This window comes from Anastrepha obliqua, chromosome 3 (genome assembly GCF_027943255.1).
Source record: "Anastrepha obliqua isolate idAnaObli1 chromosome 3, idAnaObli1_1.0, whole genome shotgun sequence".
Classification (NCBI taxonomy): domain Eukaryota; kingdom Metazoa; phylum Arthropoda; class Insecta; order Diptera; family Tephritidae; genus Anastrepha; species Anastrepha obliqua.
Window position 1 is genome coordinate 109,063,085 of NC_072894.1, and position 15,807 is coordinate 109,078,891.

Consider the following 15,807-nt stretch of genomic DNA (forward strand, 5'->3'; position numbering starts at 1 on the left):
CAACTGGATTTCCTCCATAATTTATGAAGTAGACAGGTACTCCTGGTACGCTTTGTTATCAGTTCATTTAATATTTTTTCGCTTTTAATTTTCCCCACTTGTGCTAGATCTTTTAACCGCAAATAAACAAATTTTGTTTCGTCCGCTTGGTGGACGTTCAGAATAGTCAAAGGCTCATCATCATTGCCGTTTTGATTGATGTCAATTCGACTGGTTTCCAAGAATTTGACTGAAGCACGAAAGTGCATACTTTTTGTGTGTTTAATACGATGAGATGTTTACTACTTGTTAAAAGCGTGATTGGTTTTGATTTCGAGAAAGTTCGAGGAAACCATTTTAGGTGTAATTAAGGAAACGAATGAAGACATACAACTCAAATAGGCATAATTTGCTTGAGTGAAACTGATGGTTCGTTCCACTGTGTAAGCTCTGCAATCACCTCTCCGTTTGAATAAAATCTTTTTTACGCCAGCCATTTTACATTTAACATAGTAAAACGGGCAATGGAATGGAACCCACACTCACAGCAAGAGGAACTGAGCATGGCAGGCTAAGGAAAACCTGAAAGAGTACTGTGCGAACGGCTCAATTTGAGTTAAGCTGGAAGCAGGTGAAGGCGTTATCCAGTAATCGGACGAGATGACGCGTAGGTATTGCTAGAGCTCTATTTTCCGCCAAGGATTCAAGGACACAATGATGATGATGATAATCCAAGGGGACCAAATCTGGAGAAAAGGTGGAATGTGAAACGAGTTCGAACCCTATCTCCATTAAATTTGCAACCACAACTGCTCAAGCGTGTGCCGGTGCGTTGTAGTGTGGAAATGGAACATCGTTCGACTTCCTCGACTCAAACGGATACCAAACACAAAGAAATCCACTGACTGATATGGCTGAAACCTAGCGTGTGTGTTCTTCTAAGAGGCGCTACTAACTAAACATTACCTCGATACGCGCCCGTAGTGCCATCTCTCTCACTTTGTGCGAACTTTTCCGACGAACTTCGAATGTTTCATTTTGATGGTGACTGAGGTGGGCTTCAAAATGCAGTTGTCGTTGTTGTTGTTGTAGCAGTAACTTTGCCCTGTCAGTGTAGTGTAATCACCGGTCGTCTTTGTCTAGCTCATCTAACGGTAGGCCCAGAAAACTTTACCATGCCGGGGTCGATTCTGGATAAGTAGGAGTTTAACCTGCGAAGTTCCCGGTACTCTCGGGAAAGTTGGAGCTCTTCGTCTGCGATGGGTGGTGGTTGGACGATGACGGCATTCGGGGGTCGGGAGCTTAAGAATGTGGTAAGGGTCTTCCGATGAATGTCGTTGATTGTCTGTCTGTACACTGTCCGATTCAGTAGCTGTCTATCTGCTTTGTCCTGGATCTCGTCCGCGTAATTAAGGAAGTGCCTCCTGACATGCCCAGGAGGTGGCTTAGGCTCAAGCAGGTGTCTGCATGGGTAAGACCTGCGGTAACCCCCTCCTTCACAGGTAGCATATGGGCCTCGTCATGAAGATGTTTTTTGGGTACATCAGTAGACATCCTGTCACAGTAGAAACCAGTAGACATCCAGTAAACTGGCCCAGTTCAAAATGCAGTCGCACCGAGTGGTTTGATCATCCTATTCTTCTGGGGAGACACCGTTCCCGAGACTACTTGCTGTATTACTTCGGGAAGGTCCAGAACGTCATCCATAAACAGGACCAATTCAATTCACCCACATCTTGGCCCATCTTATTCGTAGTCAGCGTCATCCTATAGGCACATCTTCTTGTGTCCCTACGTAGAGTAGTTTGTCATTGCGTGTCAATGACTCAAGTGTCTATGGTTGTACTCGGCCCGTCAATTTCGGTCAGCCTCCACTGCACTGCTGCTAATGCTGCGTCTGGTGCTGCTACTATTGATTGCTGCCATGCCTTGCACTCCCATCTGATATGGCGTAGACGCATTACGATTTTTGCTGTGAAAGCTCGAACTGACTCCCATTTTCCGCTTCTGAACTCTGTCCAGTGCATAGCTTTCTTCTTTAAAGCTTTAAAGCAGTCACAGTACAAAATTAGATAGATGTTCGGCGCTCTCCACCGTGTTTGGGCAGTCTGTGCAGAAAGCGGTGTCTGCCGGTTTAAACCGATGCTGGTATTCTTGAACACAGCCGTGTTTTCTTGTAAGCCACTCATCGATGCATGGAATGACATATTTAATGTGAGTTGTGAATGTGCGTTATTGAGTTGGAGCTAAGAGTTAAGGTAGTAGTCTGGTCAAATACTCATTTTTTATAGATACTTTTTAGGAATTTTTTTTTTAAGAAAATAAAATGCGATAGTTTTGCTACAGCGCCTGCCGTAATGACAAGCGTACAGAATAATAATCAGTTTAACTTTTTCGTTTTAGTCGCTCTGAAGAACCAAAATCCTGTTGACAAGCCACCTATCTCTTTTTTAAGACTCTTACTTTGGTGCTACCCACGATGGAGAGAATAATGAGATGGCGCCTATCGTGGTCCCGTTACTTTGCTCTCAGCGAATTTGACAACTAGTTACGTGATTTAAGCTCCAGTATGGCCAGATTACCATTTTCGTAACTTGATTTAGCATTTTGTTTTGTTATTTAGTCTCGTAGTTTTAGTTCCTTCTCCATGACATTTTTCTAGCTGTTCTAATTAAAATGTTATGTTTATAATTTTGTAAAATATATGTTTTTAATAATTATTTAAATAATTCACCCAGTTTTATTTAGCTTTACTTTTTTTTAACATCTGGTGGCATTGCCCGCGATTGCAGGTGTTGTTGGTGCTCTCCTGCTTTCGGCAGTCATATCTCTCTCTCGCTACTGCAGTGTTGCCTAGCTTTGGATATAAAAACGCACTAAAATGCCCATTCAAAGAAAATGGCCCAACAAATTTTTATTGATCCACTTAAAGAACTTTGTATGCGTGACAAATTGTCTTTAAAATACGCGTTTTTTTTAAATAAATGTGTTATGCTTATGTACAATTTAATTTATGAGTTTTTTTTTGTTAAGCGAGACTCTTTTGTTAAGGGAACGACTTTTTTGCTATACTTGAAGTTATGTAACTAGATAAGGTACTCTTTTTGTAAAAATGTCAGTATGGTTTCTTTAGTATTTTCTGGTATTTTGTTGCTTATTCTTACAATGAATATAACTCTTAATGTCCTATGTCTCACCTGAAGAAACGATTACACCTCTATGGTTTTAATTCGCATTCAATAAATTCAAAGGCTTTTTAAAATGTGTAAAAAGGTTTTCAATCTTAAGAAGAGTTGAGAGAAGAAGATTTAATATTCTTTATATAATAATACATATATTTAATATAACTTTAAATGGAGCCAATAATTAAATTTGCACTTTCAAATTATAAAATTTTATAAGAGTAAACAAATTTTCATTAGCACTGAAATCTTCTCAGAGTGATCTTTTTTAATATTTTTTTGTTTAATAATATAGTTTGTTTTTTAACTTAAAGTTTCGGTAGCTTTGAATTAAAAAAAAGGAACAAACATCAAACTTCAAAATTTTCGCATTTTCGGTATAAAAAAGCACTAAATTTATTGTGAAGAGCAAATGGTTGGCAACACTGCACAACTCGGCAAACGTGACGTCACGCACTCTTGATGGGCGCAATCTTCTTTCTATCATCCTTGGGTGCTACCCTACTACAAAAAAATATATCAAAAAAAAAAAAATGGTTTTTGTATACGATTTGATGTCAAAAATAACGAAACGATCGAATTTTATTTTCTTAAAAAAAAAAATCCTAAAAATATCTATATAAAATGAGTATTTGACCAGACTACTACCTCAAGTGAAAAAAAAAATGTTTTTGAAAGAGTTTTAGGGTACATTTAATTTGCTATACTTACTTGGGCTAAATTTTACCAACTAAATGACTTTTGTGCTTTTGGTTTTTCACTTATACACGTATTTTTATTTATATATTTTTTTGCATATTTATTACGTTTAATTATATTTGAACATTCATTTACGCACATTCATTGATATGTACAGGTACACAAAGACTTAACTATCCATAGTTTATACCTTATACATACATTATTTTATTTCTATAACAACAATAAGATATCGCATTTTTTATATATATATATTTTTTTGTGCTTTAATGCGTAGGAATATTTATAAAGAAAAAAATAAAAAAATACTTATATACGTAGTGGTTTAATTGCTGAGCAGCTACATGTGCACACACATTTTGTTACAATTAATAAAATTTATAAATAAATAGAAAAAGTTTGCTTATGAAAATTAAGACTAGCGCATCATGATTGCGCCCAGTACAGCCCAATTTTGCACTTGTCATCCCTGTTATGCACGTTCGGCCTGTCCCGGCCACACTACATTTTTCGGCTGACCGCCTTATAAATCTGTTTGAAACACTGGCGGTCGCTGCGCTTCATTTGTGTGCCAGCATTCAGCAACAACGCCATTTGTCTTCAACTTGTCCATCTCACTCGTCGCGCGCTCGGTGCGCAGCGCATCCGTATCAGCTGTTATCTTATCGCCGTTAATCAACTCACCATTGTAACAGCTGTTCGCGCACTGATTGGCATTTGTAATTTCCGTTGGTAGCACTTCGGACGGCTCGGGCGCGTTCATTGTCGTCGCGGTTGTCGCTGTGCTGTAAGTCGTGGTGGTAGCCAACATTGTTGTGTTGCTATCGGCGCCCAGCAGTGCCTCTTTCTGTTTTTGCTTATGCTGATGCATTACAGCTAGTTTGCGTCCTTTTTTGCCCAACTTGCTGAACATATTCGTATCCTTGCTATGCAACTCAGCTGATACGGGCATACCAGTGCCACTGGACGTTGTGAAATTCTTCTTCGTATATATAGCAGTTATGGTGCCGAATGCTTTGCGGAAGCTCTTTTTGAAATTTTCACTCAGAAATGCATAGAGGAAAGGATTTATGGCAGAGTTGGAGTAGCCGAGGCAGCCGACAAGCAGAAATATGGCGATTTGAAGGCGCGTGGCACAGGGACTGGGCGTAGTGGTGATAAGCACCAGCTGTGATATCCAAAAGGGCAGCCAACAGAGTATATACACGGTGATAACAGTGAGGACAAGTCGTGTCACTTTGCGGTGGGAACGTTTCTTCTCTTTGGACTTATTCTGCGGGCCGACAGTACGCAATTTCCGTATGACTAGATAGTAAAAGCAGAGTATGAAAATGAGTGGCGTAGCGAAACCCAGCGTGAAGACATACATGATGAAAGTGAAGCCAGTCTCGTGATGCCCCCATTCGGGCCACTTGATGTGACAGGAGATATGATTATCATTCTGTCTAACGGTGTCGGCAAATATGATCACTGGCAACATAAGTATAGCCGATGTAAGCCAAGCGATGGCAGATACAATTTTCGAAACGTGTGGCGTGCGATATTGCGTCGACGAGATCGGATGACATACAGCTATATAGCGATCGGCGGACATGATTAGTAAAAATATTGACGAAGTAAATTGTGTTATCGATGTGCTGACCATATACGCCTTACACATGAAATTGCCAAACTGCCAGCTGCCACTGACTATGGTGTGCAAGAGAAACGGTATGCCAATGAGAAAACACTCATCAGCTACAGCCAAATTGAGTATGTAAACATTGGTGATGGTCTGCATTTTCGAATAACGCAGTACAACATGAATCACGAGCGTATTGCCGAATAGGCCGACAACGCAAACAATTACGTAGAGCGCGAAGTTGAGTATATGACCGATAGAGTCCCCATTGGTGGGACAGTTCTCGTAGAGCGCATATTCTAAGCTTGTATTGAAACTGTCATTATTATGTGTGCTGAATGCGATTGTAGTATTGGAATTTTGTAACATCTGCGTATCGATAGCCTCTTCGAGTGGAAAGAGCGCCAACGGCGGGATCTGCGAATCGTCAAGGTAATCTATGCTGTTGTCTCGTGACATTATGATGTGTGTGTGTGTTTATGGTGCGCTGCTAGCTACCGACTATTGGCTGCTGTATTGAGAAAAAGCACAGGTGAGCTCACGTGTTAGTGTGCGCAAATTGCGTTTTGCGTGAGTGCGTGTTTCTACTCTTCTGATCTGCACGAAGGTAGTTAGTGTAGTCTTGCTGATACCACCCTCTTGCTCTCTAATTGGCTGCGCTAGCTGAAAATAGAAAAAGAATAAAACGAAACGTCTCAGTTAGCAAATTGAGTATGAATAATGTTTCGTTTGTATAAATTGCAACGTAGTTGTTGTTGCAACATGAGCATGTGCGGTAGTGAAGACAATGTTGTTCATTTTCTTGTCAACTATGCTTGGTTTTGTTGACTTACTATTTTTATGGCTTAGATATGTAAGCACTCAATAAATTGCTGATGCACTGATGGCTCATATTCTCAGTCATGCAGCAACACATACGTAAGGTAAATTGTTTAGATAGACGAGCGGTATTCAGTTGCTCGTTATGGAAATGCAATGCTTTGATGTTGCAAGCAAATAAGTTGAAGGAAAAATGAGAAGAAATAAGTGATGAAAAGCCTAAGCTCGGACGAAATCGATGTTTAGTAAAAGTCATAGCCATAGTTGATAGTCATAATTATGGTCATAGTCAAACTCGTAGTTATAGTCAAAGTCAAAATCACATTCATATTTAAAAGCACTGTCATAGTCGTAATAATATAGATAATTTTACTAAAAAGTCATAATCATAGTTTGAGTAAAATTTCAAAAAGTCAAAGTCAAAGTCATAGTTCCAGTCGTAATCATAATTATAGTCATAGTCATAGTCACAGTCATATTCATACTCATAGTCGTAGTATAATTGATAGTTTTAGTGAAAGTCATAATCATAGTTTAAAAAAAATTTAAAAAGTCAAAGTCAAAGTCTTAGTCATAACCATAATTATAGTCATGAACATAGTCGTAGTAATATGGTTGGTTTTAGTGAAAGTCATAGCCATAGCCATAGTCATACTCAAAGTCATATTCAAAGTCAATTCATCAATATCATAATCACAACCATGATAATAGTTAAAGTGATGGTCACAGTCATATTCATAATTTTAGTCTCAGTCAAGGCCTTTTGTTTTTTGTTTTTTTTTTCGCAGAGTAGTTTAAAATAGAAAATGTCAGAAACATCAGTTTGCAGAGTTAAACGCATTTTTTACGTCTACCGTAATCACTGCGCATTTTTTCCCCTAATTGACAGCATCCTCTGCAAAATCAACCACCATTCTTTTAGCATCAATTGTAGAGGGGATCCGTACAAAATGTTGTATATCAAAATTCTTTTCGTAAGAAATACTGTAAATTCTGCAGTGACAAAATTCTGTATTTTTTTGAAGCGCGGCCGAAGGCCGCCCACGCCAAAAGGAGTTCTACGCAAAAATACGGTGGATTGCGTAGCCGGAGTTGGACTGATGAGGGTTATTTTTTTGAAGCGCGGCCGAAGGCCTACGCGAAAAGGAATTCTACGCAAAAATACGGTGGATTGCGTAGCCGGAGTTGGACTGATGAGGATTATTTTTTTGAAGCGCAAACTGAAGAAAAAAAGTGCGCACTTTTTTTATAAAATTTGTTGAATTTCTTATCATTTACTTACAGCATTTCGTCAATACAGAATTTTGTCAATACAAAATTTCGTCAATACAGAATTTCGTCAATACAGCATTTCGGCAATACAGAATATTTTTTACAGAATTTTGAAATACAGAATTTCGTATACAGAATTCTATAATACAGATCTCTGAAATACAGAATTTTGTATACAGCATTTTGAAAACAGAATATTGTATCATACAGCATTACGTACCCAACCCTTGTAGAGCTGTCTTTTCGGAATCCAAACTTGTTGGAAGAGGGTCCGCCAGGTGCTTCCAAATGTTTTTGTAATCACTCACTTATTATGCGCTCAAAAACCATTCCAATAGGGTCGAGCATGCAGAGACGCCTGTACGCCGTCGGCTGGTCCCGTTGCTTATCGGGCTTCAACAGTAGAACTAATCGCTGTTTTTTCCAACTCTTGGGGAACGTGCCTTCGGGCAGACTCCTGCTAATAAGGTTAGCAAACACAATTGGATTTACACGAATCGCGGTCTTAAAAGCAATGTTGGGTATACCGTCAGGCCCCGAAGCTTTGCTATCGCTTATACGAACCACTGTGTTCAGCAACTCTGCTACCGAAACTGCAGCTGTCTCGTATACATCCAAGTGCGTGCTTACGTCATTATTAACCTTCTGTTGGGGAAAGAGTGTTGCGACGGTTTTTTCTAGCAGAATAGGGCTTATTGGTTGAGGAGAATTAAAACCTTTAACCTTTGCCATCACCACTTTGTACGCAAGACCCCACGGATTGTAATCAGCACTATCAATCATCTTTTTAAAGCACTTGTTTTTACTCGCTTCTATGGCATTTCTTAATTTTCGGCGTTGCGGAATTCTTTGTGAAGTTGTTCGAAAAACGGTCTGCCTCTTGCTGTCTGGTATTTCCTTCTCGCCTTTTTGTATATTTCTCGCAGATCTGCTATTTCATCTCAACACCAGTACACCGGTTGTCTCCTGTTATGAGATTTGCATTTTGGGCATTTGGGCATTGCTGCATCACATGCTGCCATTAGTCGCTTCTCTATAACTCCTACCATCATCTCTGCCGGATCGGACTCTATTTCGCAGCTCTGCTGTGCTTTGCGGAAAGCGCTCTCGTTGAAAGACCATCGCTTTCACGCAAGCTGCTGCACTTTGGTGTGGCGAGGTTTACTCCCAGCTATATTGGTCTCCAGTACAATGGCAAGATGATCGCTATGGGTGCGGATATCTTGCGTCAGTTTGCACTTAACTTTTGATGCAGCTGCATGATCTGCAAAGGCTAAATCAACAACAGATCGCCGTCTCCCATTGTCGAATGTGTGTACTCCGGGATCATTCAAAAGTACCATATTCATGCTTGCGAATGCTTCTTCGGTAGCTCTTCCTCTTGCGTTGGTATGTTTACTTCCCCATATGGTAGACCAAGCGTTGAAGTCTCCAGTAATTATTATTGTTCGTTTCAAATTGTTCGATTGACTAGCGGGGTGGCGCATAGCAGCTCACTAGGTAGGTGTTTTGCACATTAACCCAGGTGAAAACCTCATATTCTGCCGTCATCCTACATTGAGTGCTTTTGACTCCGGTTACCCAGATTGCAGGAGGGTTCTCTGTCTGCTCTTATCTGCCGTCCAATCACACGTATTTTTAGGTGCTACCGGCTCCGATAACAATACCGCATCAATCCTTTTCTCCGTCAGTCATAGTCATTGATTAAGTCATTGTCGTAGTCATTTTCATAGTTGAAGTAAAACACAATAGTTATAGTCATATTCGTAGTTTTAATAAAAAGTTCTAGTCATGATGACAGTCAGAACCCTAGTAACTTTCATTCAATGATTATCATCAATTACACTAACCTATACAATTTCAATTTTTGTGCAAATCCGATGATGAAAGAATCGGTGGTGAAATACTATTTTCAACACACTTTTATTAGGTCGGGTTGTATGTATGTATGTATGTAACGGAATCTTTGAGCTTAATTTTCACTGGCTTCTAAAAATCTGATCGACTTGAAATTTTGCACACCTATCAAGGACCGATGACAATGCAATAATTTGATAAAAGTTTTCCATAATCCTTATTAGGATTGCCAGGATTAATATTTTCTTTTTTTTACCGTGGGCAAAAAGTAAGGTGAATTCGGTTGTAAAATGAAAAATCTTTATTTATTCTTGTAAATCAGTTTCTCAGGCTACCTCCACGAAATAAGTTCTTCATCCCGATTACTTCTTTATCACGGCCGATAACTGCATAGCTTTAGACTCACAGTCGATAAAAAAGGAATTAAATATTACACGAATATATCGAATCATTTATTCACTGACTGCAATGATAACAATAATTTTCATTCATAATAAAAAAAAAATAATTTAAAGAAACTAAAAAACACGCTTTTTTACTAATCGAACTAAAAAGTAAAAAATAAAAAATAGTTTAAAAAACTAAAACACACGCTTTTATTGCTAATCGAACTAAAAAGTAGAAAATAAATTTTAATGACAAAGAGACCTATAATGAAGTAATAGCAAATCGAACGATCAGTCATAGTCAACTACCTCAGAACAGAATTATAACAAAAATTAGGATACAAATAGAATAATTCAAATTAGAGTTAAAAGCGTGGGATGCTGGATATAGTAAATATTACAATCATTCTATTGGCAACTACCTATGTACAGAAGGTTATGAAAGTGAAGCAAAATGGGCGTATAAGGGGTGCGCTGGTGCGTTATCGTGGTGAAACAGCAACTTCTTTTTCGGCAAATGCGGCCGTGTCTACTTCCATTTTTTGTGAAAGCGGTCCAATAGCTCACTTTAGTATTGTCCAGTTATCGTTCTTCTTTTTTCTAAAAAAACCATGAAGATGACGTCGTTCGCATCCACAAAAATCGTCGCCATGACCTTTCCGGCCGATGGGACTGTCTTCGCCTCCGCCTTCTTTGGAGCAGATTCACTTGGAGCAATCCATTGTTTTGACTGTTGCTTTGCTTCTGGTGCGTAATGATGAATCCAGGTTACATCAACGGTGACAATTCGACGCAAAAATTCCTTCGGATCTCGCTTAAATTGCTCCGAACACTGCTTCGAAGTTAACAGCCGCATCCGCTTGTTGTTGCTTGTGAGCAACCATGGCACCCATAGGGCCAACAATTTTTTCAGCGCCAACTTATCAAGTAAAATATTAATTGCCGTTCCACACACACACGGTCGACACACATATGGCCTCTGTTACTTCGTGCACTTACGTTCACCGATCAGCGAGAATTGCGTCGTGAACTTTTTGAATGATTCCCTCGGTAGCCACGTCTGCCGGGCGTCCTGGTCGCTCCTCATCAAAAATGGATGTTCGCCCACGTTTAAATTCGTTGAACCAATATCTAACTGTGGTCATAGTTGGCGCGGTGGCTCCATAGACAGCATTTAACTTTGCTTTTATATCCTCGCATTTTTTCCCATCCAAAAATAGAAAGCGAATTACCGAACGATGCTGCTCTTTTTCCATTTTAGCGAAAATCAGGAAACACATTTTACTCGAATAGCTACAAAATCCTAACTAACCCATCAATCAGTCTGAAATGCCGTCGTTTGATAGATGGTAGCACACGATTCTATTGTAGTACAAACTTCCCTCAGGAACGCCGTCTGTCATCAAACACGGGTACTTATTGAAACGCTCTCGTACACCATAAAGTGCCCTGAGCGCGCGATGAACACTTTTCACAGAGCGTCGATTTTCATAATTTAATTGAACGATTTGTAAAGGGTGTTGAGGCTTTAGCTTTCTATGATGAAATGTCCATGAATATCGGAAAAAATTTTGTATTTAGCTTGACAGTAGTCACGCGTGATCTATCAAGAAAATCCTATTAGAAAAGCACCTACAATTTGATCACCAATTTGATTTATAAAGAGTTTCATACTTTGAAATGCTTCCCATTAAAGCCCAAGTAAAAAAATCGATTTCATTACGAGTTTTACTTATTTAAACATAAATACATAAATGAGATTTATTGTATCCATCAAAATTAGGTGTCAAAGTTCCGAAAAATGCGAACAAGTGGCATGTGTTGGACACGCCCAAACCAAGGCATGTTAAAGATCTGAGAATAATATGCAAATGAAGTCATTGCGTAAGCTTTGCCCACTTGTTGGCAAATGCGGTAGATTTTGTTTGATGTGGCATAAGGCATACTCGCATCCAGGCACTACGAATGGCGCTAAAGACATGCGTTTATATGTGTGCGTGTGTGTATATAAGTTTTGCAGTTAGCTTTCAACACCAAGCCATATGTATTCCTTTCACACGCGCCAACATGTCGCCTACGATAAAATCGAATATAAATACAATATTTATACATCACTTGACTGGAAAAGCATGAAAGCTTAGCAAATACATAATAGGAAAGAATCGGCCTCATTGTCATAGTCTGCGCATAACATTAGTTTCATTTATTTTGCGCTATTATGCAGGAGTACGAGTATATATGTAAACATCAGTATGTGTACGAGAATAAATCTCAAAATATGTTGGCATCTCATTGAGATACATTGGGGCACATGAAAATATTCATCGGTACGATTTATGCTGGTACTTGCGTGGGATAGCGAAGCAAAGAAGATAAAAAAGTAAAAAAAAAAACAAAAAAAGAAAGAGCAAGACACGCAAAACAAAAGGCCAAGACACATTAAGATAAAAGGAAAAATGGCAAGCGATAAAAGAAATGAACGACGCTTTCGTCTCGTTCACCTCATTCGTGATTGATGGGCATTTTAGTCTAGATTTTCTACTTTTATTTCATATAAAATAAATATATCTTAAGTATTCTATAGTTGTTAGTGTCATCATCGCGCACGCAGCTAACCCAAATGGTTTTCGTCTTGCTTTCATCGATTACTGCAAGTGATTTATATGTAAGTGACAGAGATGGCAGCGAAGATGGTTGCGCTAACGAGCCATGCTAAGGCCTGCTTAAGCACTCTAAGGTTGGAGTGTGAGTGGCGTTAATATTTAATAACTGTAATCATGTTTATATATTTGTGTTTGTGTAAATGTGCAAATACCCTGCAGAGAAATTTGAGACATAGTGCCGCGTGGTTGCATTTCTGGTGAATGCTGAAACAAGGCTAGTTGTTTCTGTATTTTGTATATTAAAGAAATTTATTTTGCATTTTTGAAAACAGGTTTGGTTTTGCAATTAACGATCTGAGAAAAAGACAAAAAAAAGAAAGCAAAAAAGAGCTTAAGGCGTTAGGGTTTGTCAGAAGCACGGAAAAATTATGATTTTCGAGAAAAAACCGACACTTAATAGTCAAAAAAAAAAACATCGAAATTTTTGAAAAAAAATCCTTCGATCAGGCACGAGCTTTATATTCTTCAAAAGCCGTTTAAATTTTTTTGAAATCTACCAAGCGGTTTTAAGTTACAGTGATCACCAGTTCAAAAAACATAAATTTTGAAAAAAACCCTTTTAAAGTTTTGTTATTGAGCTCCGGAGCGCCCGAGCGCCCTTTGTTAATTGTTGAATAGCTCGAAAAATGTTTGTCAGATTCACTTCAAATTTTCACACAATATTTTTAAGATACTTATACTTTATTGAAATGGAAAAAATGCAATTTTTTGACAATTCTGACTACTCATAATAATTTCGATTGTAATTACTGGACCTTAAAGCATTAACCGGTTTTCCTTCTTGAAATTTTCATGTATGTTTGTGAAAGTGTGAGATACAAGCCTTAATTTGAGTATAGGTTGAAGTCTCTAGCTCGTCAGATGTTTTGCGAAAAGGTGGGATAAAAGTATACAAAAAAGAAACGATTTTATGGACGCCAAATCTACTCAGAACCACGACGTGATGTTCACTTTTGGACTCCAGTACCATATGCAGCGCATGAAATTACAACCCTTTAAAAAAAATCAAAAATAAAAACCAAAGGAATAAAACAAAATGTAAAAAATATTTACTAAAAAAATTAAAATAAAAAAAAAAATAGAATAAAATCTTCCAGCCCAACTCGAGTAACGAGTTTACTTAAATGAAAGCCATAACTTTTTTGTGATACCTAAGCAAGGGAAACAGGAAAATTGGAATAGGTAAGTGCAATGCAAGACCGAACGAATGACCAAAACCAGCAGGATTAATTACCGGCACGTACTTATTTCTCAGGAAAGCGCAGAAAGATGAAGGTCCATTTCTTCATTTGCTATTTCGAAAACTCTTTGGTCTCAGTACCATATACGAAGGATTCAGAAAGCCTTTTGGACTCCTCTCCATTCAATTTCCAAACTCGCAGCTGTGTTTACCGGTCATTGGGCGATCGGCATATATGCGGAAAAGTTAGGGTTACCATTTAACCCCCAATGCAGAAGCTGTGGGGACAATTTCGAGAAGGAGACTGTTGGGCATTTTCTCTGCAAATGTCCGGGTTTGGCAGCTAGACGATTAAGGTCACTGGGTGTTCCTTTCTCCGACAGCCTGGGGCAGTGCGACAATGTAAATTCCATCAATCTTCTCCAGTATATCAATAGCTCTTGCTGGCTGTAGATATCTTTCTGTTGGAGGTCTCATAATGGTATCAAAACGACGCTTCAGTGCTACTTGAGGAGTGCCAGATTGGCACTTCAGCCATTTCACTTACCTACCTAGCTACTACGTATTTAGATAGGCGTAGCAAAACTATGAGAGACAAGATGCTCAAATTTCAGTGACGCGAAAGCAGGATAGCTGAGAAGAAGGTGTTAAGATGATTTCGCTTGACCCCTCAGATAGCTACTATAAAAGGGACTCGTAGTAGAGAGTAGCCTTTTCGGGTATTTGGACGAGCTTCTCCTCGTATTTGTCGTGTGCGTCTTGATGTTCTTCCACAAATGGAGTGATTTACTGTTTTAAGCGGACGCCGAACGGCAGATATTTTTTTATTTATGATGAACTTTTTCATGCCAGAAATACATTCGACGTTTGCTATTGCCTGCCGAGAGGCGACCGCTGTCCTCATATTGTTGTTTCACGGAGATCGGAATCTACGTTCGCTCTGAATCCCGAATGGTAGCAACGCACCAACACATTCGGCTAAGGCTACTCCCGTAAAATGCCCGGATAATATTGTATTTGAACTGAAACTTTAGGCCTCTTCTTTTCGCCAAGCCTCTTCTTTTGGCCAGTAATTGAAGCAACTGGTATAAATAAACATATCTTGGCATTGCTGGAATAGAGCTGCCTAAAATTATCTGTGCTTGCAAAATAGTTTGTTTCTGAAAAGGGTGAGTTATAGCATTTTTATAAAGCATAATCGCTGTCGGCGAATCGTGCTCGACAACTTTGTTGTTGACCTCTCATGCAAATGTTTCGTCAAGTGAGTCGAGCAGAGAAGTGATGATTAGAAGAGGCCTTTTGTTAGCCTAAGAAGAGCTTTTGGATGTCTCCGATGCTCGCGTGGCTAAAAAAATCTAGCGAACTTCCAAGTGTGCTCACATGTCCAGCGCTTGCTGAGTTGACCCAAAGCACAGGCGGTCAAAGGAACCCTTACTCTCTCATTATGCAGAAAAACCACCACACAGGCGTCTTGTCCAGCGATTTAGTTCATCAAACCAACAGTTTTTTTAAATGCTTCTGTGACAAGGTACCTATATGAGCGTGATTTCGAAGCATCCGGTTGCAAGTCGAAAGGGAATTCAGACACATCTCACACACAACTTCATGAATAATCGCGGTGCCTGTTTTCTAGTGTTTTCTGACACAGACTGTAGGTGTCTTTATTTCGATTATTTATTTATTTATTTAAGTCTATGAATTACAATCCTTACAGACTGTGATACAAAAGTTGCTTAGACTAAACTACAGGTATATTACAAGCATTTAAAAACAACTATAACATAGAACTCAAGAGATTTTAAAAGGTTACTCTTGGAAGCGATAACAACATCATTATGAACGGATTTCATTTAGTTCCCGTAAAGCACGAGTAATGGGAGCATTACTGGCATGCTTAGTTTCAAAGTTTTCCTTTTGAAAGATTTCGAATGGTTTCCCATTAAATCGAATCCTTTCCAACAAGTAGGAACAATCAATTACTCCCTTATATGTGAGTACAGACCTACGAATTTCTAAGGACTTGAGACTTATAAGCAGCAGATCAGCAGAATATGATGGTATGGGATCAGAAAATTCAGTGGCGTTCCATCTGACGAAGCCCAACATCGAGAAAGGTTTTGAAGTAATATAATTTACATGGTTATCAAAG

General features: G+C 38.9%; 1 protein-coding gene across 1 annotated transcript; it reads right to left on the reverse strand.

The window, feature by feature from the left end:
* Positions 1 to 4,383: 4,383 nt before the first annotated feature.
* On the reverse strand, positions 4,384 to 5,940 carry LOC129242150 (somatostatin receptor type 5-like). The gene has a single exon (XM_054878714.1). It carries the CDS (start codon positions 5,938 to 5,940, stop codon positions 4,384 to 4,386), a length of 1,557 nt encoding a protein of 518 aa, XP_054734689.1.
* Between the last annotated feature and the right edge of the window lie 9,867 nt (positions 5,941 to 15,807).